The sequence below is a fragment of the Procambarus clarkii genome, chromosome 9, assembly GCF_040958095.1.
Source record: "Procambarus clarkii isolate CNS0578487 chromosome 9, FALCON_Pclarkii_2.0, whole genome shotgun sequence".
Lineage (NCBI taxonomy): Eukaryota > Metazoa > Arthropoda > Malacostraca > Decapoda > Cambaridae > Procambarus > Procambarus clarkii.
In genome coordinates, this window is record NC_091158.1 from 26839318 (window position 1) to 26864608 (window position 25291).

A 25291-nucleotide genomic window follows, 5' to 3' on the forward strand; every position below is an offset into this window, starting at 1 on the left:
CCAGGTGCGCCTCTCACGACACGTAATCAGAAGATGTCCTGGATGAAACCAATGAAAGTTTCTCCTCCAATTCGGAAGACCGAATAGTCGAGGTTGAACAGGAATCTAGCCAGGTTGATACCTCGAACACTGAAAGCAGTGTACCACGTTCACCAGAGCAACCCAGGGTTATTGCTCTGGGGAACGAGATCCCTCCCCCACACGCCAGCTAAAACCAATGCACAAACTCAAGTCAAACAAGTACCGGACCTGAAAATAAGAACTTACAAGTGCTTGCTTATATTGCAATAATGGGAGTAATTATAATGTAAATAAACATTAAACATTTTCCTGGGGGCAGCCCCGTCGGCTCCCCGGAGGTATCCAGGCTGATATTGCTAATATTAGACTTTGGCATTAGACTCCAAATCAACTTTGAGTACTTGTAGGTGGTACTACAAGTACTCACCTCCACACCTCAGTTCTTCGGCTGTTGGGATACGGCATGGTCGTGTGGCTCCAGGTCCGGATTCTTGTTGTGCTGTCCTCTGTTCAGTACTGCTCTTACGGTGGCGTGCGAGCTGGGAGTAATATTCACAGGTACTCGGGCTGCATGTGCTTAAGGTCACCTTCCCTGAGTGCCCTGTAAGTACTGCCCTTGGGGCTTGGGTTATCTTCAACAAGTCACCTTGGATCTACAGGCATACCTCAGAATACGAGTTTAATCCGTTCCTGGAGACGCCTCGCATTCCGAAAACTCGCATTCCGAAGTTAATTTCCCCATAAGAAATAAAGGGAAATGAATTAATCCGTTCCTGACTACCCCAAAAACCCCACATCAAACTAAATTTTTATACCTAATTTACCTAATTCATCTAAATAAACCTATAAAACTATGTTCCAGTTATTACTTACCTTGCTGTCGAGTGCTGTAGGCGTATGGAAGATGGTGAGGAGGGGGGAGGAGGAGAGGAGTTACTGTTTGAAAGGGGAGTCCCCTTCCATAATCACATCACATAACCCCATGCCTTGTAACACTATGGATACCACTTCTCTTTCTAAATTTTTCAAACCAGCCCCTGCTTGCCTTAAACTCTTTCTTATCTGCATCACTCGTTGCAGGGGTATTCTTTAGAAGGTCTTCGTGCAACACCCTGGCTTTCTCACAAATAATGGCCTCCGAAACACTATCACCCCTCAACTCCTTGTCGTGTATCCAAATTAATAACAACTTTTCCACTTCTTCAAGTATTTGTGGTCTTTGTGCCGTTAATGTTCTTACTCCTTTTGCCACTTTAGCACCCATAATCTTATTTTTCTTCTTAAGTATAGTGCATATTGTTGATGTGGCTTTGTTGTACTGCCTACAAAGTTCAACAACACGTGTACCATTCTCATGCTTCCGAATGATCTCTTGTTTCTCCTCTATTGTCATCCTCACATAAGCTTTCTGGCCTTTATCCTTACCACTGGCTTTCTTGGGACCCATGGTGAGATATATAATAACAAATTGTATAGACAAATCACCAAAAATCCAACAAAACACTGAAAATCTGCGAGAAGAATTGATGTGGGGGTAGTCACTGAGCGCGAGACAATGGTAAACTGAGGGGCGGCGGGGCAGAGGGGCGACGATCGCCGAACCACCACGCGCTAGGTCGGCCTGTACGCGTATCAACAAACTCGCGTCCCGAAGTAACCCTCGCCTTCCGAGACAAATTTTTGGAGTAAATACTGCTCGCCTTCCGAAAACCTCGCATACAGGGACAATCGCATTCCGAGGTACCACTGTACCTCTGTTGGTCTTTTGCTGGTTGGCATGTGATCACCCTGAGTGTTTTGGGAAAGTTAAAACCCTTGTTTGCCTTGAGGTAAGTGGTAGTTTTTGCATTGGTAGGGGTTCGGGGTACTGCGCAGCTAGTTTTCACCTATAACAGCGGCTGGCTCTGTTCCCTCTGGGTATGCTATCCTCTTGCGAGGTTTTTCTTTTCATTATGTCTGTGCCTGGTGGGGGTCTTCCGGTAACCCCCCTCTTCGGGGTTTTCACTACGGGGATTCGTAGTCCTGAGGTTCCGGGTTCGATCCCAAGTGGAGGCGGAAACAAATGGGCAGAGTTTCTTTCACCCTGATGTCCTTGTTCACCTAGCAGTAAATATGTACCTGGGAGTTAGACAGCTGTTATGGGCTGCTTCCCATTAGATAACCTCAAGAATCTCAAGATAACCCCTTCTGGGGTGGCGATGGAGGCATTCAAGTCCATTCCTCCTGCCTTAGCACCGGGGTCTGACCAGTGGGCCCACTCTCTTCCTGCTCTTTCGGCCGCCCTACCTTTTTCTTGTGAGGCCTGGGCTTTGGAGGATGACTCGCCCCCAGGGCCTGTTGTGGAGGTTCCCTGGGGTTGGGGAGGGGCTGACTTAGGGGGGCCTTGGGCTCCATTAGACCCCGCATGGGTTTTCCAACCCTTTCCAACCCCACTCCTCGTAAGTGAAAGCCCCTTTCGGTTACAAGGAGTGGGGTTTTCTTTTCCCTTCCTCTGTGGTTGCGTCGGCCCCTCCCCATGGTCGGTTCCATGTCCCTTCGGGTCCGTCGGCTCCGTCCTTCTGTGGGTACTTTTATTCACCTTCCCACCCTTCTCTTCTAGGACCTGTGTTCTATGTCATGCCGCAATCATGTTCTGTTGAATCGGGTCCTGCATGACCATTGGTCACGGATGCTGTTGGGTCCATATGAGCCTCCGTGATTTTGTGCTTGATGGTCGAGGGTCTCTCACTTTCGGGTAGAGCTTCGATACTTAAACATTATTGGAACGTTAGTCACCTTCCGGTGAGACTTACCTCCAGTCCTTTCTAGGTCTCATTGGTCCTCTTCCATATTATTTATCATCTTTCGATACTTTTTATGATTATTTGATAATAATCGTTACATAACCCTTGTTGGCACTCTCCCCGAAAGTCATGTGGTGCAGCTCGGACCTCATGTGTCCTGCGCATGCGCCATGGGTGATCGTTTTGTTATGATCGGTGTGATCATGTTGGTGTTCTGCATCCTTTATCACGGGTGGTACGCCGCTTTCATTCATCTTCTCTCTCCAGTCTTACCCCCCTGGATACTGGGAGAGTTCTGGATTTTATATATGGGCACACACCTAGTTTGTTTCTCTGCATATAGGTGTAGGGTGGCTTGGAGTGGTGCCGCCTCCACCTGTACACTGCGCCTAATCCTGCACATGCATCTCTGGATATGCTCCACTGGCGATACTCCCAGAATGTTACACGGCTAAGCTGTGTCATGATATGATAGTGCCTATACTCTACAGGTGAGATTTACTATTCTCATGCTCGTGCTAGGTTGGGCTGTGTTCATCTTCAGTTCCCTGTTATTGAACAAGCCCAGTGTTCCGTTATGGGTCTGAGTTCTTTCATCTTCTCCTTGTCTGTCATTACCAGCTTGTGTATTGCAGTGTCTGCTGGTGGATGTAGCTTTCCAATCACCCGCTTCTGCCCCTACAGTTCCTTTTCGTTGGGACAGGGGGAGCTAGGATTTTGGCCCTGGCTATGGCCTTTTCCTTGTGTTCCTTTTCAGGACAGTACATTTTTGTTTTAGTGCAGTACATGTCCTCCGGAGTTCTCCTCATTCCTTCCTCTGCGACATGTGCATCATTCTGCCCTGCTGGGGTTGGTGGAGTTGCTCCTGCGGGTTGCAGTGTTACTGTTTTTTGCTTCGCATTTTGGCATGTGGTGCTCGCTTCTTTGTTGGCCTCTGCCTGGGCCCGGGTTCTTAGATTTTCGTTGTCATTTTGTCCTTGCTGTTTGCGGAGTCTGCAGTTTGGCAGTTTCTGCAAGCGGCTTTTTCTTGTCCCTTTAGGGGTCCAGGGGTGGGGGGTGCCTCCCAGACAGGGCGTTTCTGCTCGCCTGGTTGGAAGAACCCTGGTTGGTTCTTTCCCTGGTTCTTGGTTCCTTGGCAGATATACCTTTTGGTTCCTTGACAGCCTTGGTACCGGCACTGCTTGCTCGGTGTCCGCACCCGGGGGGTTTCCCACGGCTCCGCCTCTTTTCAACGATCAGTCCGATCCGTGACGGGGCTGGTTTTGTCTTCCTCTCAGATCTTTCCTTCCCCTCGGGTCTTCAAGTCTGATGCTTTTAACTCGAGTCTCTCACCGTTTGTTTGGTGATCAAGTGGCCTCCTTGATGGTGTCCCACCTGCGTGCTTAGTCTCGGCGGTGGTATGGGGTTTCCTGGCGGTCCTTCCTTTTCTTTTTGTTTCTTTGTAGGTATACTGCACTTTTTGTTGACGTGCTCTTGTTGTTCTCTCGTGGAGGTTCACGACTGTCAGTTTGCCGCATACTGTCACCTTGTCTCGTGAGGCACTGGCGGAGCCGCTTTGGATTGCTCCGGTTTTGTTGTTCCTTCTGCACCGTTCATGGGCTGTCTCGGGCATTGTTCACCTCCAGCCTGCTCATGCATCACCTGTGTCATCCTGCGTTTGGACAGGGTGCTCTATTCTCTCTTTCCCTCGGTTTGTTGTGGCCCTTTCGGTTCAGGTTTGTTAATAGTTGCTACTTCTTTGGGTTCTGGTGGTTGGTTTGTTCATTTGAGGCCGTCTCTTCCTTTCTGATGGGGTTTGGATGGCTTTTTTCCGGAAGGGTTCCTGGGGTTGTTACTGCTTGGTTGATTGGCCGGGGGTGCATCTTCTTGTGTCCAGTTGCAGCTCCTCTCCATTATTTGCACGCCACGGCCTCTGTGGCCGGGGACACGCTTTGGGTCGGTCTAGCCAGTCTGTGGTCTGTCCCAGTGCCCATGACGTTCGTAAGTTTTCTGCGCTTGCTGCCATCTTTGGCTACATGTCTTGGGCTGACATTCGGGCAGGGGGGGGTTTTTGGGGGTCGAACAGGGTCCTGGCTGCACGCTACCTCTTGCATGTTCCTGGGCCTAGTTGGGCCTGTGTCACTTAGGTCGGCAGTGGCAGCCTGTCTTGACTTTGTGTTGGGATGTGAGCACCGACCGCCTCCCGGATAAGTCCCTCTGTTTTCATCTTTGTTGAAGTAGCTCCGGGGAGCCGTATGGGCTCCACCCAGAAAATTGAATGTAAATGAATCAGCATTGAATGTAATGAAATACCATTTTCTGGGCGAGTCCCGGAGGCTCCTCGGCAACCCTCCCTCACTCTAGTCTGCGGTTTTCACGTATTTTGATATCCAGCCTCAGAACTGGGGTGTGGATTGTTGGTGTGGGGGTCTGGGGCTCCCTCATCCCCCTCCCGGGGAGGGGGAAGCTGTGCAGACACGTGGCACGGCTCGTGTGACATCATGCTCGTTTTCATTGGCGAGTTCTGTCTACTTGTTTGTCTATTTTCGTCGTTTTAACCAGAATAGGGGTTGGGTCGGACAGGCATCCTTTCTGGATGCCTGTCTATCCCGGTCGATGGCAGATATAGAATGCTCCAAAGTCACATGTGCATTTCTATAGGCCATTGCTCCTCATGCCTCTAAAAGGGCCAGGTTCTGGCTCGTGGTCCGCTGTAGGCCAAGAACTCCACCTACAACGATTGATGCCAAAGTTAGGGATATCTATATCAGCCTGGATAGCTCCGGAGAACCTCTGGGACTCACCCAGAAAATGGCATTTCATTACATTCAAAGCTGGTTTTTTCCTAAATTTCCATTTTTATTCCTTATGCTCTTCCCCCCACCCACCCTTACCACACCCTTTGGTTATGAAATCACCAGACTGAAGAAGAACCCCCTCGGTTGAGACAGTGAACCATGGGAGACAGTCCAAATGGAACCAGATTATAAAGCCTGGAGGGACCTGAACCATAAACAGCACATGGTCGCAAACTCCCACACAGTACAGTGAGCCCAACAAAGGTGATGGGACCACATCCTCTGACTAGCTTGGTGAGCACTAGTCACAAAGTCACTGTGAGCACAATCTCCATTGAGATTGGAGGCATCAGTGAAGACGTCGAGCGAGGATGGAGGAGGGCATCAGGAAACAAACCCTGAAAAACCCAAAGAGGAAGCCGGTGATGCAGCAGCCAGCAAAGGGCTTCTCTTGAGGTTATCTTGAGATGATTTCGGGGCTTTAGTGTCCCCGCGGCCCGGTCCTCGACCAAGACTCCACCCCCAGGAAGCAGCCCGTGACAGCTGACTGACACCCAGGTACCTATTTTACTGCTAGGTAACAGGGGCATAGGGTGAAAGAAACTCTGCCCATTGTTTCTCGCCGGCGCCTGGAATCGAACCCAGGACAACAGTATCACAAGCCCAGTGTGTTGTCCGTTCAGCCGACCAGCTCCCTCCCTCGGCTCCTTGATGCTGCAACCAGTTATAATTCTGTAAACCAGAACAGCCTCTGAAGCTAAATCCTGCCTCCCAAAATAACAAGGAGGGTAAAGTTGAGGCCCCCACTGCTGCTCAAGCAATTGTCGAGTCATCCTATTCCCACTCAACAGATAAAAGATAACACCATCTGTTGGTGTTGAATGGGCTTCATCCAACTCCTACTCGACACCAACAGACGGTAGTGCCACAGCCGGGTCAAGGCTGCCAGTGGCAGGGACAGCGAAGCCAATGAAAGCACCAATGATATCCAGCCAAGTCTGAACCTGGGACGAAACCAAATTGGACTTCTGCCAGTTCACCCGGAACCTGAATCTGGCAAGCTGAGAAAGAACTAGATCTCTGGCTAGCAGAGATCTTTTGGTGTACGACGCTTCTCTTGGAACGGCATAAAATCGTAAACGAAGGTACCACTGCATTATTACAGTATTTGTTGGTATAGTTGAACATCTGCTGATGTTCCATAATTTGTGTATTTACTTAAGTGTATTTTATGTGTTCTTTTTCTTTATTCCAAGAGGGTGCATATTAATTTACAATGTTTGTATTGTTTAGTTGACCTGTGGAGATGGAGAGTTGTAATCCTCACTGCTTTGGTAGGGTAACACGTTGTTGTGTGTGCTCTGTTTGAGCAATTGTATAATAGGGATATTTATATATCTACTGTAAGGTAAGAACGGGATTATTGTGCACATCAGAGTTAATAAGTGTTATCACTAAATTTGCAAATTTTAACTCCAGTGACGTGACTTACGTTTTGATATCTATTTGGGGACTCTGTTATATTTTCATGTCTGCTTGATACCTGCTTGATGGGGTTCAAAGAGTTCTTCTACTTCCCCAAGCCCGGCCCGAGGCCAGGCTTGACTTGTGAGAGTTTGGTTCACCAGGCTGTTGCTTGAAGCGGCCCGCAGGCCCAAATACCCACCACAGCCTGGTTGGTCCGGCACTCCTTGAGGAAAACTATCTAGTTTTCTCTTGAAGATGTCCACGGTTGTTCAGGCAATATTTCTTATGCTTGCTGGGAGGATGTTGAACAACCTTGGACCTCTAATGTTTATAGTGTTCTTTGATTGTGCCTATGGCACCCCCTGCTCTTCACTGGTTCTATTTTGCATTTTGTTACATATCGTTCACTCCAATATGTTGGTATTTTACTGTGCAGATTTGGGACCTGTCCCTCAAGTATTTTCCATGTATATATTATTTGATCTCTCTCTTGTTTCCTTTCTAGTGAGTACATTTGTAGGGCTTTCAGACGATCCCAATAACTTAGGTGCTTTATCGCGTCTATGTATGCCGTATATGTTCTCTGAATTCCCACACAGAATGCCTGTGTGGACTTTAACTCTGGAGAGGAGATTCCTGATTCCTGAGAAGATGATTTGTCAGTCATTGTGAACTCTAATTTTTGAAGATGAGTACAGTAATTGACTTTGGTATTTGTCAGTCCAGTTGGGACTTAGGTTTTCTGGAGGCAAAGTGAGAGCTCCAACCTGTTCTCGCACTTGCTTAGTCAATATTGGCTTATTTAATAAGTGCATATGTGACATACTAATTGATTGTGAATATTTTAGTTTACCTTGAAAAGCTTCATAGAAAACACCGACCTCACCTAACCTTCTTAGTATGTTAAGATAAGCATCTTATTGCTTCTTATTTACAATTATTACTTTTTTTTTTTTTTTTGAGATATATACAAGAGTTGTTACATTCTTGTACAGCCACTAGTACGCGTAGCATTTCGGGCAGGTCCCTGGAATACGATCCCCTGCCACGAAGAATCGTTTTTTCATCCAAGTACACATTTTACTGTTGTATTAAACAGAGGCTATAGTTAAGGAATTGCTCCCAGTAAATCCTCCCCGGCCAGGATACGAACCCATGACATAGCGCTCGCAGAACGCCAGTCGAGTGTCTTACCACTACACCACGGAGACTAACCTATCAATGGTATAGGTTAAGTAATAATTATAATTAAGAAGCAATAAGATGCTTATCTTAACATACTAAGAAGGTTAGGTGAGGTCGGTGTTTTCTATGAAGCTTTTCAAGGTAAACTAAAATATTCACAATCAATTAGTATGTCACATATGCACTTATTAATTAAATAAGCAAATATTGACTATAAGCAAGTGCGAGAACGGGTTGGATAGTTCACTGTGTAACATGATAACGGTACTGCGGCTATACCCGGCACATGGAATAAGGCACACACTTCTCATTACAAAAAAAAAAAATTGCATTGGACTTTGCAGGGCAAAAACTACAAAGGAGTGAAGGAATACTCAAAAAATTAAGACAATTTACTCCAATGAACAAATGACATATGAAAAATACCCAAAACCCCTGATTGGACAAACTTGGCTAGCGCACACAAGGAATTATAATAACACATGTTATAAACTTAACACTTTGTATAAACTTACTTTAACACAAAAGTAAGGGTGACACTGAAAGTATTTACACGTGAACACTAAAACCTGTAAGTGGCCCTTAATAGGATGTTCCTGTGTGTTTCTTGACCCTTTATGGGGTGTTCCTGTGTGTTTCTTGGCCCTTTATGGGGTGTTCCTGTGTGTTTCTTGGCCCTTTATGGGGTATTCCTGTGTGTGCTCCATGGCCTCATAATATGGGATGTTCCTGGGTGCTCCATGACCCCATAATATGGGATGTTCTTGTGTGCTCCATGGCCCCATAATATGGGATGTTCCTGTGTGTTCCATGGCTCCATAATATGGGGTGTTCCTGTGTGTTTCTTGACCCTTTATGGGGTGTTCCTGTGTGTTTCTTGACCCTTTATGGGGTGTTCCTGTGTGTTTCTTGACCCTTTATGGGGTGTTCCTGTGTTTTTCTTGGCCCTTTATGGGGTGTTCCTGTGTGTTTCTTGGCCCTTTATGGGGTGTTCCTGTGTGTTTCTTGACCCTTTATGGGGGTGTTCCTGTGTGTTTCTTGGCCCTTTATGGGGTGTTCCTGTGTGTTTCTTGACCCTTTATGGGTGTTCCTGTGTGTTTCTTGGCCCTTTATGGGGTATTCCTGTGTGTTTCTTGGCCCTTTATGGGGTGTTCCTGTGTGTTTCTTGACCCTTTATGGGGGTGTTCCTGTGTGTTTCTTGGCCCTTTATGGGGTGTTCCTGTGTGTTTCTTGGCCCTTTATGGGGTGTTCCTGTGTGTTTCTTGACCCTTTATGGGGGTGTTCCTGTGTGTTTCTTGGCCCTTTATGGGGTATTCCTGTGTGTTTCTTGGCCATTTATGGGGTATTCCTGTGTGTTTCTTGACCCTTTATGGGTGTTCCTGTGTGTTTCTTGGCCCTTTATGGGGTATTCCTGTGTGTTTCTTGGCCCTTTATGGGGTGTTCCTGTGTGTTTCTTGGCCCTTTATGGGTGTTCCTGTGTGTTTCTTGGCCCTTTATGGGGTGTTCCTGTGTGTTTCTTGGCCCTTTATGGGGTATTCCTGTGTGTTTCTTGGCCCTTTATGGGGTGTTCCTGTGTGTTTCTTGGCCCTTTATGGGTGTTCCTGTGTGTTTCTTGGCCCTTTATGGGGTGTTCCTGTGTGTTTCTTGGCCCTTTATGGGGTATTCCTGTGTGTGCTCCATGGCCTCATAATATGGGATGTTCCTGGGTGCTCCATGACCCCATAATATGGGATGTTCTTGTGTGCTCCATGGCCCCATAATATGGGATGTTCCTGTGTGTTCCATGGCTCCATAATATGGGGTGTTCCTGGGTGCCTCATGGCCCCATAATATGATGTTACAGTGGTTATGGACACTGATACATACTGCTGCATGTCCTTAGTATAATATAATGGCAGAGCATTTGCTTAAAGTTGTTTATGTTACAGGGCAACAAGAGCGAGTACCTGAGCCTGGTGTCCCTGTCTACCAACCCTCCTCACGTCTCCCATGGTGCCGGACCCACAATTGATGACTCCCACGACCAGGTGAGTCAACCCCACACTTGTCACGCCTGCACTGTGTTGATGACACTCACGACCAGGTGAGTCAACCCCACACTTGTCACACCTGCACTGTGCTGATGACACCCACGACCAGGTGAGTCAACCCCACACTTGTCACACCTGCACTGTGTTGATGACTCCCACGACCAGGTGAGTCAACCCCACACTTGTCACGCCTGCACTGTGTTGATGACACTCACGACCAGGTGAGTCAACCCCACACTTGTCACACCTGCACTGTGTTGATGACTCCCACGACCAGGTGAGTCAACCCCACACTTGTCACACCTGCACTGTGTTGATGACACTCACGACCAGGTGAGTCAACCCCACACTTGTCACACCTGCACTGTGTTGATGACTCCCACGACCAGGTGAGTCAACCCCACACTGTGCTGATGACACCCACGACCAGGTGAGTCAACCCCACACTTGTCACGCCTGCACTGTGTTGATGACTCCCACGACCAGGTGAGTCAACCCCACACTTGTCACGCCTGCACTGTGTTGATGACACCCACGACCAGGTGAGTCAACCCCACACTTGTCACGCCTGCACTGTGCTGATGACACCCACGACCAGGTGAGTCAACCCCACACTTGTCACGCCTGCACTGTGCTGATGACACCCACGACCAGGTGAGTCAACCCCACACTTGTCACACCTGCACTGTGTTGATGACTCCCACGACCAGGTGAGTCAACCCCACACTTGTCACACCTGCACTGTGTTGATGACTCCCACGACCAGGTGAGTCAACCCCACACTTGTCACACCTGCACTGTGTTGATGACACCCACGACCAGGTGAGTCAACCCCACACTTGTCACGCCTGCACTGTGTTGATGACACCCACGACCAGGTGAGTCAACCCCACACTTGTCACGCCTGCACTGTGTTGATGACTCCCACGACCAGGTGAGTCAACCCCACACTTGTCACGCCTGCACTGTGTTGATGACTCCCACGACCAGGTGAGTCAACCCCACACTTGTCACGCCTGCACTGTGTTGATGACACCCACGACCAGGTGAGTCAACCCCACACTTGTCACGCCTGCACTGTGTTGATGTCATTTTTGGCAATCCCTAATGAATGGTTATGTTAGATGTGGTCCAGGGTGTGGCTGTTAGCTGACCTGATGCAAGGGTGTGGTCCAGGGTGTGGCAGTGACTTAACCTGAGACAAGGGTTGCAGAAAATCTGATTATCTTTGCCTCTGGAGGAGGAAAGATTATACTCACAGTATAATAAATAACTTCATCTCAAAACTGAATAATAAATATCTAGGAAATGTAGACAAGGTAAATTACTAATGACAGTTTAAAATACATTAATTGTAAGACCTACCTTTTATTGAGTATCTATAATTATAGATAGTTAGTTTTAACACATGAAAGGTATTGATTCAAAAATTAGTTACCAGGCAGGAAGCTGTTCCCCATTAACCCTGCAGGGAGTTCTCCCATAAGCAAAATAAATAATTGCAGCTATACATACAATCAAATTTTTGATTGTGCCCCTTTTAGTCGACAAGAATATGGGAAAAACATCTACCATGCAGTGTTTCTTCCTCTGGTGGTGTTAGCCTGACTCTTAATACTGGCCTTATCTTGGATGACCAAAGTGCTTGGACTGGATGGGGGAAGGGAGGAGGATGGGGGAGGGAGAAGGATGGGGGGGGGAGGATAGGGTTCAGAAGGATGGTGGAGGAAGGAGGATAAGGCTTAGAAGGATGGTGGAGGAAGGAGGATAAGGCTTAGAAGGATGGTGGAGGAAGGAGGATAAGGCTCAGAAGGATGGTGGAGGAAGGAGGATAAGGCTCAGAAGGATGGGGAGGAAGGAGGATAAGGCTCAGAAGGATGGGGAGGAAGGAGGATAAGGCTTAGAAGGATGGTGGAGGAAGGAGGATAAGGCTCAGAAGGATGGGGAGGAAGGAGGATAAGGCTCAGAAGGATGGGGAGGAAGGAGGATAAGGCTCAGAAGGATGGGGGAGGAAGGAGGCAACCCATTCTTGCACTTTCTTACAGTCAATATTGACTTATTAAATAAGTGCATATGTGACATACTATACAAGCAATAAGATGCTTATCTTAACATACTAAGAAGGTTAGGTAAGGTCGGTGTTTTCTATGAAGCTTTTCAAGGTAAACTAAAATATTCACAATAAATTAGTATGTCACATATGCACGCATTTAATAAGTCAATATTGACTATACGAAAGTGCGAGAACGGGTTGAAGGAGGATAAGGCTTAGAAGGATGGTGGAGGAAGGAGGATAAGTCTTAGAAGGATGGGGCTCAGAAGGATGCATTCAGCCCCGGATCATGACTCAGGAATTCAATATTCATAAAGAAATGTAAAGTACCAGTAGTTGGAGTGCTCAGTGTATGGAGAAAGAGCCTAGATACAGGGGGAGATAGCAGCAGCACTTAAATCTGTAGATATAGTTCCTCTGCACAAGGAGGGGGGGTAGTACTACTTTCCCTAACCTAGGTTTTATATATCTGTGTTTCTGGGTGGTACCCCCTGCTAGGCCCCCCGTGAGTGGACACGTCCTGTGGGTTCAAATTTTAGCAGTTTTGATTGGTAGACTTGGGCGCCGGTTCGCATAACCCTGCCTGGGTTTACCCTTAGAGATTCCAGTCTAAGGTCCCTGGGAAACCCTGCGGGGGCGCCAGGGGTCCAATGGATGCGACTTCTGGATCCCCTCTCGCCTTGTGCGAGTTTGAGGGTTGCTTTGTCCCCTTGTTTCAGGGGTGACTCTCACTGTTTTTGCCTCTGTCATGCTTCCTGTTGGATCGGTGACACTTTCAATCCAAAGTCCTGCAAAAATTGTTGCTTGTTTGTGACTCCATTCATCCAGTCCACTGATTAATTTTTACAGGTGCAGGCAGTTCAGACTTTGCTTGCTAGCTTTAGGTTGCTGCAATGTGCTAGGTTGATTTCTACCCCGGAAGCCCCAAGGTTGCTTTGTTTTGCTTATAGGGACCTGGACTTGGGGGTGTTGTCGACCTTGGTTCAGTCCGCACCCCCTCGTTCTTCCACTGTTGTGGTTCATTCTGGCTCAGAAGCATCTGAGGGCTTTGAGGTTGGGGGCAGGGTTTAGAAGGTTCTGGCAGTTTCGTGGATTGCCCCTTCCAGAGGGGCGATGGAGGCATTTCAGTTGGTTCCTCCAGCCGTGGTGACAGTGTCTGACCAGTGGGTCCCCTTCCTTCCTGCCTTTTCGGCTGCCCCCGGCTTTTTCTTGTGAGGCCGCGGCTTTGGAGGAAGCCTCGGCTTCGTGTCCTGGTATGAAGGTTCCCGGGGTTGGGGAGGGGCTCCTATTGGGTCCAAGGGAGAATGAGATGCAGCAGTGTCATTCTTCGCCAGAAAAGGAGGAGACGGCTGCAACCGAACAACCCTACCGCCAGAACCAAAAGGGCAGAAACTACCTGCGCCGGAGGAGAGCATGAAGCTCCCCGACCCGACCCCTAGAGGCCATTGCCAACAGGACGATAGCCTTAGAAAAGCAATCCTGAACCAAAGGGTCCGCTACAAATCAAGAAGAGAGAAAAGAGTGTGCCATACTACACTCTCCACACCCAGTTAGTCTGCCATACTACACTCTCCACACCCAGTTAGTCTGCCATACTATACACTCCACACCCAGTTAGTCTGCCATACTACACTCTCCACACCCAGTTAGTCTGCCATACTACACACTCCACACCCAGTTAGTCTGCCATACTACACACTCCACACCCAGTTAGTCTGCCATACTACACACTCCACACCCAGTTAGTCTGCCATACTACACTCTCCACACCCAGTTAGTCTGCCATACTACACTCTCCACACCCAGTTAGTCTGCCATACTACACTCTCCACACCCAGTTAGTCTGCCATACTACACACTCCACACCCAGTTAGTCTGCCATACTACACACTCCACACCCAGTTAGTCTGCCATACTACACACTCCACACCCAGTTAGTCTGCCATACTACACTCTCCACACCCAGTTAGTTAGTCTGCCATACTACACTCTCCACACCCAGTTAGTCTGCCATACTACACTCTCCACACCCAGTTAGTCTGCCATACTACACACTCCACACCCAGTTAGTCTGCCATACTACACACTCCACACTCAGTTAGTCTGCCATACTACACACTCCACACCCAGTTAGTCTGCCATACTACACACTCCACACCCAGTTAGTCTGCCATACTACACACTCCACACCCAGTTAGTCTGCCATACTACACACTCCACACCCAGTTAGTCTGCCATACTACACACTCCACACCCAGTTAGTCTGCCATACTACACACTCCACACCCAGTTAGTCTGCCATACTACACACTCCACACCCAGTTAGTCTGCCATACTACACACTCCACACCCAGTTAGTCTGCCATACTACACACTCCACACCCAGTTAGTCTGCCATACTCTACTCACTCCACACCTGGCTAGTCTGCCATACTCTACACACCACACCTGGCTAGCCTGCCATACTCTACACACCACACCCAGCTAGTCTGCCATACTCTACACACCACACCTGGCTAGACTGCTGTGGGACATTTGGGGCTTGACTCTATTTATTTAAATATTTATGTAATGAAAAACAATTACGAAGGACCACCCGCTTTTATAGTAAAGAGGGAAACTAATAAAATGTGATCATTAGAAAATTCCTAGATGAACCAGTAACTATGGATAAATACTAGAGAATATAATCACCTATATAATTAATGGGCTGTATATAATTTAACTGAATCAAAGCCTCAAACACCTACATTGGGGGGGGTATTACTAGAACTTCATATATGTCTAGGAACTAGTGTGGTTCGTGCACCAGTTCATTATGTAATAACCTAATCCTATAACCAATTATGGAATCAATAAAATAGTCACCAATAAGAACATAGATTATGAACATCAGAAATTAATGATTATAATAAACACGTGTTAATCCAGAAAACAGTGATCCGTAGTAATAATACACTACAGATAATGTAATTAATGGAATACGGAAAGGGGTCTTAGCTTGAAGACGTTTTCCAAGACATCGGTCATGAATCATCCTCGGAATCTCCTGAACTCATCATGGAACACTGGGAGATGATTAACACGGGAAATGACAGCTCGGGGAATTCTTCACACAAGCTGTAAATCAAGATATATTCAGTAGCAACATATTAGGCTGCTAAATATCTATGTTCATGAAATTAAAAATGGAGAGTGGAAACAGATAATAAACTTTGTTTTGTTTTAGTCACTCGGCGTGACGACAAGCTACCCGGCTATAACCTATCCATAATGATGCATCAAAAGGGAATAAAGGTACTTAGCTAATAGGGCACTGTGTAAGTTGAGGCTTGCCGAAGCTCGCGTCCTAGGTTCTGGCGTCGTAATAACGAACACGTGGTGTCGAGCCTAGCCTAGATGTTGACGCGCTTCTCTGGCCGGTCACGTTGGGCTACACGGAACAAATTAACAGGTTCCGGGCTGAACGTCAAGTTAATTCTCGTTGACGGTTCACCACGATGTATCCTGTGACACTGACACCAGCTAAGTTGCTATATTCTGCAACAATTCTTCACACCTCACCGTGGCGACTTTCCTCCTCCCCGTTCTCGGTGGCGTCTTCTCGAGTAATGGCGTCTCCTCTGCCCCCCGCTCCGCGTCCCGCATTTGATACACAAATTATTTACTACGAATAATATCATTTCTCGCAGTTGCGATTGAAATGCTTGGATAAGGACGGGTTTATTATTCAGAGGAGTTAAATATTATTATTTGCTCGTTGTACGATGGTAAACGAGCAATGGAGATGAATTAAAGTCTCTCCAGGGCATTCACGCATCACGTTAAATTTATTACCAGATAACAGTTGTAACTAGAAACGCTCTATTTGGCATTATTTGGGAGTCAAGTTATCTGTAAATAATTATCACACAGAACACCGTTGTTTTATAGAGAATCAAACTCAATTCTCTGACACTGGATATAGATGTGTTTATTATAATGGAATCTGACGCAATACTGGCGTCTGGTGACGTAAGAATTGTAGCCTTATTGTACATATGCAATTATTAGTACATGTGAACTCTACGGTTGGTTAATTTTAATTACTACAGTGATTAGTAGATTTAGTAATAATTAATAATAATACAACAGTGTTGTATTAGTGTTGGAAATTTCCAACAACTGCCATACTCTACACACTCCACACCCGGCTAGTCTGCCATACTTCACACTCCACACTTGGCTAGTCTGCCATACTCTACACACTACACCTGGTCAGTCTGCCATACTCTACACCTGGCTAGTCTGCCATACTCTGCACACCGCACCTGGCTCGTCTGCCATACTCTACACACCACACCTGGCTACTCTGCCATACTCTACAAATTCCACACCTGGCTAGTCTGCCATACTCTACACACCACACCTGGTTAGTCTGCTATACTCTACACTCCACACCTGGCTAGTCTGCCATTCTCTACACTCCACACCTGGCTAGTCTTCCATACTCTACACTCCACACCTGGCTAGTCTGCCATAGACACTTCACACCTGGCTAGTCTTCCATACTCTACTCTCCACAGCTGGCTAGTCTGCCATATTCCACACCTGGCTAGTCTGCCATACTCCACACCTGGCTAGTCTGCCATACTCCACACCTGGCTAGTCTACCATAATTCACACCTGGCTAGTCTGCCATATTCCACACCTGGCTAGTCTGCCATACTCTACACACCTCACCTGGCTAGTCTGCCATACTCTACACACCTCACCTGGCTAGTCTGCCATACTCTACACACCTCACCTGGCTAGTCTGCCATACTCTACACACCACACCCAGCTAGTCTGCCATACTCTACACACCTCACCTGGCTAGTCTGCCATACTCTACACACCTCACCTGGCTAGTCTGCCATACTCTACACACCATACCCAGTTAGTTTGCCATACTACACACTCCACACCTGGCTAGTCTGCCATACTCCACAACTGGCTAGTCTGCCATATTTTACACCTGGCTAGTCTGCCATACTCCACATCTGGCTAGTCTGCCATATTTTACACCTGGCTAGTCTGCCATACTCTACACACCACACCTGGCTAGTCTGCCATACTCTACACACCACACCTGGCTAATCTGCCATACTCTACACACCACACCTGGCTTGTCTGCCATACTACACACACCACATCCAGCTAGTCTGCCATACTCTACACACCTCACCTGGCTAGTCTGCCATACTCTACACACCACACCTGGCTAGTCTGCCATACTACACACTCCACACCTGGCTAGTCTGCCATACTCTACACACCACACACCACAAAGGGAGCCGGTCGGCCGAGCGGACAGCACGCTGGACTCTTGATCCTGTGGTCCCGGGTTCGATCCCGGGCGCCGGCGAGAAACAATGGGCAGAGTTTCTTTCACCCTGTGCTCCTGTTACCTAGCAGTAAAATAGGTACCTGGGTGTTAGCCAGCTGTCACGGGCTGCTTCCTGGGGGTGGAGGCCTGGTCGAGGACCGGGCCGCGGGGACACTAAAGCCCCGAAATCATCTCAAGATATATTCTCAAGATATTCAAGACACCTAGCTAGTCTGCCCCACTTTGTGGGGGCTCACGTACACCTCCCTGGGACCGGTGTGGGTTGCCTGTGCCCCCTCTCCTGCCCCCTCTTTGGGTGGTGTACGTGGTGAAGGGCACCATGTAGGGGCCTTGTGAGCCATCGGACCACCCGCTGGAGGGGTCGCCTGTGAGAGGCCGCCCTGAGTGGATGGTTGGGTGTCCAGGCTGCGGCGATAGGGGGACTGGGGTCTTAGCACCAGTGTGGGAGAATGAACGAAGTAGTAGGACTTCCCTGTTGAAAAGGGGGAGCACCGCTGGGACGATACACCCTTCCTGCACTGGCCCGCGCTCGGCCTCCCTGGCTGCCCTGGTAGGTGGTATCCCTTGGTTCCAGGTCCCATCTCTTTTGTTTGGTTTGCTGTATGGATAACGACTTGCCTTCTATTACCCAGGCTCATGGGGTGGGCGACCAGGCCCCTGAGTCGGACCGTCCTGGAAGACCGGGATCTGTAGCCTCCGCTACAGAGCCTGGTTTAAGCCCAGACCGGACTCTTCCTCCCTGCTCCCCTCCCTCCTCTGTGGTTGGGTCAAGCCCCAAGCCTGCTGTGGTGACCGTCTCGTCCCCTTGCACGGCTCCATCTCTTCTTGCGACTACTGCACCTTTTGACCCGTTTTTCTACGGGTTCTCATCGCCGTCCCCGCAACGGCCGCTCTCGTATGCTCCCTTCCCATCCTACTTCGTTCCATGCTTTGTTTGGTCCTGCTACATGGACTAAATACTTTGACCTCCAACCTTTGGACTCAACTCCTCCTGACGATTTTTCTCTTCATAGGCATCTTGTCGATTCCGTGGATGCCTCTGTCACCTTTAACCCCACTCGTCTTGGTACCAGTGTCGTTGCTGCTCCTTCTCAGGATGTGGCCACTCACTTGGCCGCCTTATCCTGCCTTGGCGAAACCCCTGTTCGGGTCTCGAAGAACGCCCGATTGAATGCCAGTGTGGGCACTGTTCTCCTCCCGCACCATGTTGCGACCGGTGTTAGGGATCTCGGGGACTGCCACGAGGATATCAAGCATGTCCTCGAGGCCCAGGGTCATTCTGTCCTCCAGGTGGATACATTTACTCGTCCCCCTCATGGTCATCGCCGTCTGCCTCTTCGGGTTGTGAAGGTTACCTTTGATGGTAGGACCCTTCCATCCTCTGTCATTCTTGCTGGTGTCAGATGCTCCGTTCAGGAGTATATTCCATCTCCTCGGCTCTGCAGTAAGTGCTGGAAGTTTGGGCATGGTACCCTCAAATGCTCTAGTCCTGTCTCTCTCTGTCCCCTGTGTGGAAGCGAGGGTCACTCTAAGTTGGAGTGCATTTCTCCCCAGGCCCGCTGCCTCAATTGCGGTGAGGCCCACCCTACCTTCTCCCGTGCGTGTATTCGTTACAAACTTGAGGCGGCTGTCCTCAACTTGAAGCACCGGGACCGTTTGTCTTTTCCTGAGGCTCGGTGCCAAGTTCATCGTCTCCCCTCTTTCGCCGGTGTCTCCTATGCTCGCGTGGTGCGCTCTTCCTCTCCTCGTCCTTCCCGCCTTCCTCAGTCTCACAACCGTTTCCGAGCCCTAGACCCGGACACGCCCACCACCACCTCCCCTGTTTCCCTCCATTCTGTCCCGAAGGGTCCCCCTCCTGGTTCTCTGTCTAGGGCTCCCCTTCTTTCTACCCAGTCTGTCACATCTCCTGTGTCTTCTATTTCCTCTTCTTCTAGTCCTCCTTCCCGTCCTTCTCCTCTGTCTCTTGGCTCTCCACGCCGCCTGACTGTGCGGGCCAACATCCATCGCTCTCCTGATGGTTGTGTTGCTCGCTCTCGATCTTCTTCTCCTATCGAGACACTGGAGTCTGTTGCCCAGTACGTTGCTGCTGGGACGCCTGTATCTTTGAGTCAGAAGCGGAAACCTGGCTCCTCTCCTTCCTCCTCCCCTGTCGGTAAGAAAGCTTTGCTTTCTTCTTCACCCCCTATCTCTGATTCTATCATTCCTTCCCCTCCCGCTTCGGTGGTGGTGCCCCCCTGTTCCTACTGTGGGGGTTTCTTTAGCCCCCGGTTTCATCTCGGTTACTGCCCTTGCTGAGATGCGCTCCCCTCTTTCTGCCCCCCTCCTCCCTTTCCTTCTCCTCCAGACCCTGCTCGTCCACCTCTGGTCCATCCTCCCGCTTCTTGCCCTCCTTCTTTACTCAGTTTACCCATGCCCCCTAACCCTGACTTCGCTGACCCTGATCCTGACTCTGTGCTTTTTTAGCGTGCTGTGTTCCTTCTTCACCTTTGTTTCTTCTTTGCTCTCTGTTGCTCTCCTCTCTCTCTTTGCTGATGTCTTTTCTCCAGTGGAACATCTGTGGATTTTACACCAATTTCCTTGACCTCCAACTTCTCATTTCACAGTTTTCGTCCCTTTGTGTCTGTCTCCAGGAGCCGATGCTTGGTTCTTGTCCTGGTCGCTTCCGTGGCTATTCTTTTCTCTCCCCTCCCCCAGCTGTCGCTGGGGTCCATAATTCTACTGCTCTCTTGATTCGTTCCGATGTTCCTTTTGTCCCCTTACTTTTTTCCTCGCCTCTCCACTGTTCTGCCGCCCGTATCTTTGTGCGTAGATGGTACACGGTTTGTTCTATTTATCTACCCCCCACTGTCCCACTTTCTCTTCCCGATCTTAAACACCACCTAGACTCCTTGCCGGAGCCTGTGCTCCTGCTGGGTGATTTCAATTGTCGTCATGCCCTTTGAGTTGATGTGCTGACAAACACCTGGGGTCGCCTCCTTGAACCTTTCATCCTCTCTTCTTCCCTGTCCCTTCTTAATTCTGGTGAGCCCACTCATTTGGACTCTCGGACTCGCTCCCTTTCTTGTCTCGATCTTTCTCTGTGCTCGTCATCCCTTTCCTTAGATTTCGGGTGGCGAGTCCTTGATGACCTCCATGGCAGTGACCTTTTTCCTATCCTTGTCACTTTTTTCTCCTTTCGCCCTCCTCTCTCCTTCCCTAGGTGGTGGTTTGCCGAGGCTGACTGGTGCCTCTTTACTCTACGTGCTACTATTTCCGACCTCTCCGTTTTACCTCTCCCTCGCGCCCTCCTTCAATTCATGACACTGTCTTTGACGCTGCCCTCCACTCTATTCCTCGCTCTTCCTCTCGGGGGACGCGGAAGTGCATTCCCTGGTGGAGTTTGGACTGTGCTCGGGCTGTCCGCTGTAAGCGTGCAGCCTGGAAGAGACATCGCCGCCGGCAGACGGTTGAGTCTTTTCTTTTGTTTCGGAAGGCGAGTGCGGTGGTCCGTAGGACCATCCGTGCGGCTAAACGTGCTTGCTGGGCGTCTTATGTCTCCACCGTTACGTCCGAAACTCCTCTTCCACTGGTCTGGAAGCGTATCCGCAAGATTGCGAGTAAGTTCGTTCCCGATGTCTCACCGGTCCTTCGCCTCCATGGTGCTCTTGTGGCGGACCCGTTGCAGGTTGCGACCGAACTGGGTTCCCATTTCTCCTCTGTTAGTTCTGGTTCTCATCTCCCCCAATCCTTCCTTCTTCGTAAGCCTCTCCTTGAATCTCGTCCTTTAAATTTTTGTACTTATCTTCACCTTCCCTATAATGATCCCTTCTCTCTCTCTCTCTGAACTTCAATCTGCCCCTAGCCCTTTGGGGTTCTACAACAGCGGGCTCTGATGGCATTCATTATGAAATGCTTCGCCATCTCCCTCCGTGCACGTCTCAGTATTTACTGAGTCTGTACAATCGGGTCTGGGAGTCGTCGTCAGTCCCTGAAGACTGGCTCGATGCTGTTGTCCTCCCTATTCGGAAACCAGGGTCTCTCGGGTCATCCCCCAAGGACTTCCGCCCTATTGCCCTCACGAGTTGTGTCTGCAAGCTCTTTGAACGTATGGTCAACGTTTGTTTGATGTGGTTCTTAGAACACAGTTATACAGTCTCCGTGGTGTAGTGGTAAGACACTCGCCTGGCGTTCCGCGAGCGCTATGTCATGGGTTCGTATCCTGGCCGGGGAGGATTTACTGGGCACAATTCCTTAACTGTAGCCTCTGTTTAACGCAACAGTAAAATGTGTACTTGGATGAAAAAACGATTCTTCGCGGCAGGGGATCGTATTCCAGGGACCATAGGATTAAGGACTTGCCCGAAACGCTACGCGTACTAGTGGCTGTACAAGAATGTAACAACTCTTGTATATATCTCAAAAAAAAAAAAAAACTATCACCACCTCTCCCCCTCTTAATTTGGTTTTCGCAAGTGCCGCAGCACAACAGATGTCTTGGTGAACTTGGAGGTCTATATTCGTACTGCTTTTGCTGCGAAGACCTCCGTTGTTGCCGTCTTTTTTTGACCTGGAAAAGGCTTACGACACTACCTGGCGGTATCATATTCTGTCTCAACTTCATTCTTTTGGCCTTCGTGGGAACCTCCGGAGCTTCCTCTCTCGTCGTTCCTTTCGTGTGTGGCTTGGTACTGCTCTCTTTGCCCCTTTTCAGCAGTATGAGGGTGTACCCCAGGGTAGTGTTCTGAGCACTACTCTTTTTCTAGTTGCCCTCAACGGTCTTCTTTCCTCTCTTCCTTCTGGCGTCTTCTCTGCTCTCTATGTTGATCTTACCCTTTGCTGTCGGGGTGATGATTCCCTTCTCCTTCAACGGCGGCTTCAACTTGCGATTGATGCCGTGTCGTCTTGGGCCACCAATCATGGCTTCAAGTTCTCTGCGTCTAAGACTTTTGCTATGACTTTTACTCGGAAGCATGTCACTCTTCGTCCCTCTTTGTTGCTTTATGGTCATCCCCTTGTGTACAGGGATTCCGCGAAGCTTTTGGGGTTAGTCTTTGACACTAGTTTGTCTTGGTCAACCCATATCTCTTACCTCCGAGTTGAATGCTCTAAGGCCCTTAACCTCTTTAAGGTTTTGTCCCATACTTCTTGGGGAGTGGATAGGCGCACGCTTCTCTATTTGCACTCCTCTCTCGTCCTGTCTAAACTCGATTATAGTTGCCCTGCTTACTCTTCTGCTTCTCCTTCTACTCTTCGCCGTTTGAAGCTTTGCACCATACTGGGTTGCGTCTCAGCTCTGGTGCCTTTCGTTGGACTCCTGCCCTTAGTTTGTATGTTGACACTGGCTTTCTCTCTCTTCAGGACTGCCGTGATCACTACTGTCTTCGCTATCTTGCGTGGTCCTTCCAACATCCTTCCTCTCGCCTCTGTCGTGCATTGACTTTTCCTCCTCCTGTGGTTCCTGTTCCTCTTCATTGTCTCCCACTTTCTGTCCGGTTATCTCGCTTACAGGATTCTCTTTCTGTTCATATTTCTAATGTTTCTCCTCGTATTGTTCCTTCCTTACCTCCGTGGAGAGTCCCTCTTCCCAAGTTTTGTACATCCTTGACATGTATTACTAAAGCCTTTACCCCTCCTACAATTCTGAAAAGCCTCTTCCTTGAGCACTTTTCTTCGCACTCCCACTCTCTTTCCATCTTCACCGATGGGTCTAAGTCTGCGGACGGTGTAGGCTACTCTATTGTTTTTCCTGACCGTACTTACATGTGTCGCCTCCCTTCGGAGGCAAGCGTCTTTACGGCAGAACTTTATGCTATTCTCTATGTTCTTTGTCTCTTGCTTTCTCATTCTCATTCCTCCTTTGTGGTTGTAGTTGACTCTCGTAGTGCCCTCATAGCTCTAGGGTCCTTTAATCCTGTCCATCCGGTGGTCAATGAGATTCAACATTGGCTGTTTCTTATTTATAGTAAATTTAAATCAGTAGAGTTTTGCTGGGTTCCCAGCCATATTGGTGTTGTTTTCAATGAGCGTGCGGATGCTGCCGCTAAGGAAGCTAGCCACGTGTGGTGTGTAGAGTATGGCAGACTAGTCACACCACACGTGGCTAGTCTGCCATACTCTACACACCACACATGGCTAGTCTGCCATACTCTACACACCACACATGGCTAGTCTGCCATTCTCTACACACCACACCCGGCTAGTCTGCCATACTCTACACTCCACACCTGGCTAGTCTGCTATACTCTACACGCCACACCTGGCTAGTCTGCCATACTACACACTCAACACCTGGCTAGTTTGCTATACTACACACTCCACACCTGACTAGTCTGCCATACTCTACTCTCCACATCTGGCTATTCTGCCATACTCTACACCCCACATCTGGCTATTCTGCCATACTCTACACCCCACATCTGGCTATTCTGCCATACTCTACACCCCACATCTGGCTATTCTGCCATACTCTACACCCCACATCTGGATATTCTGCCATACTCTACACTTCACACCTGGCTAGTCTGCCATACTCTACACACCACACCTGGATTTGTCTGCCATACTTCACACACCATACCTGGCTAGTCTACCACACTATACTCACTGCAGACTTAACTTAGGTCAACAAGATCACATTGGGTCCCCGCATCTCGTCGATTTCACTTTGTTGCTGGCCCAGACGGAGCCAGTCATTGCCTCCACCACCACAGCCAGCATCCCAAAGAGGGTATAATCAGATTAAATGTAAATCTCCTTGTTTCCTAGAACTTTGGATCACCCTTTGTGAACTCTTTGTTGTAACATTGGTTTGGGTGGTTTTGATCTCAATCTCTTTGACTTTACCTTGATGTGTATCTTGAGGTTATCTTGAGATGATTTCGGGGCTTAGCGTCCCCTCGGCCCGGTCCTCGACCAGGCCTCATTTTTTGTTACACTCCTCTGGGAAGCAGCCTGTTATCAGCTGTCTAACTCCCAGGTACCTATTTACTGTTAGGTAACAGGGGCATCTGGGTAAAAGAAACTCGGCCTATTTTGGTTTCGCCTCCACCGGGGATCAGACCCGAAACCTCAGGACTACGAATCCGAAGCGCTGTCCACTCAGCTGTCAGTTCCCTATTATGTGTGACCTCAGTCTGATTACTAACATGTACTACCCTTCCTTTCAACCATCATTTGTGTTGTAGTGCTTGATTCACTAGCTATATTCACTCCTATCGTGTGGATTACAACACCTTTGGTCTCCAGTAGGTTTTTAAGTACAGTATTTGCAAAAGCTGATGTAACTTGATGTTGAGCTATCTTGGTGAGGCTATTAACTACAGGGAGCCACTCAGGCTCTCCTAGAAAGAGGCATTTCAATATGCTCAACACTTTTTGTGTATATATATATATATATATATATATATATATATATATATATATATATATATATATATATATATGTCCATCCATATATGTATGTCCATATGTCCATATATATATATATATATTAATATATATATATATATATATTAATATATATATATATATATATATATATTAATATATATATATATATATATATATATATATATATATATATATATATATTAATATATATATATATATATATATATATATATTAATAT

General features: G+C 48.3%; 1 protein-coding gene across 1 annotated transcript in view; it reads left to right on the top strand.

Moving 5' to 3' along the window:
• Positions 1 to 25291, top strand: part of LOC123766092 (double-stranded RNA-binding protein Staufen) — a 343924-nt gene that overhangs the window by 312835 nt on the left and 5798 nt on the right. Inside the window, exon 17 of the mRNA XM_069321293.1 lies at positions 10162 to 10260. Coding sequence (XP_069177394.1) covers positions 10162 to 10260 — 99 coding nt within the window. The remainder of the gene's footprint in view (positions 1 to 10161; positions 10261 to 25291) is intronic.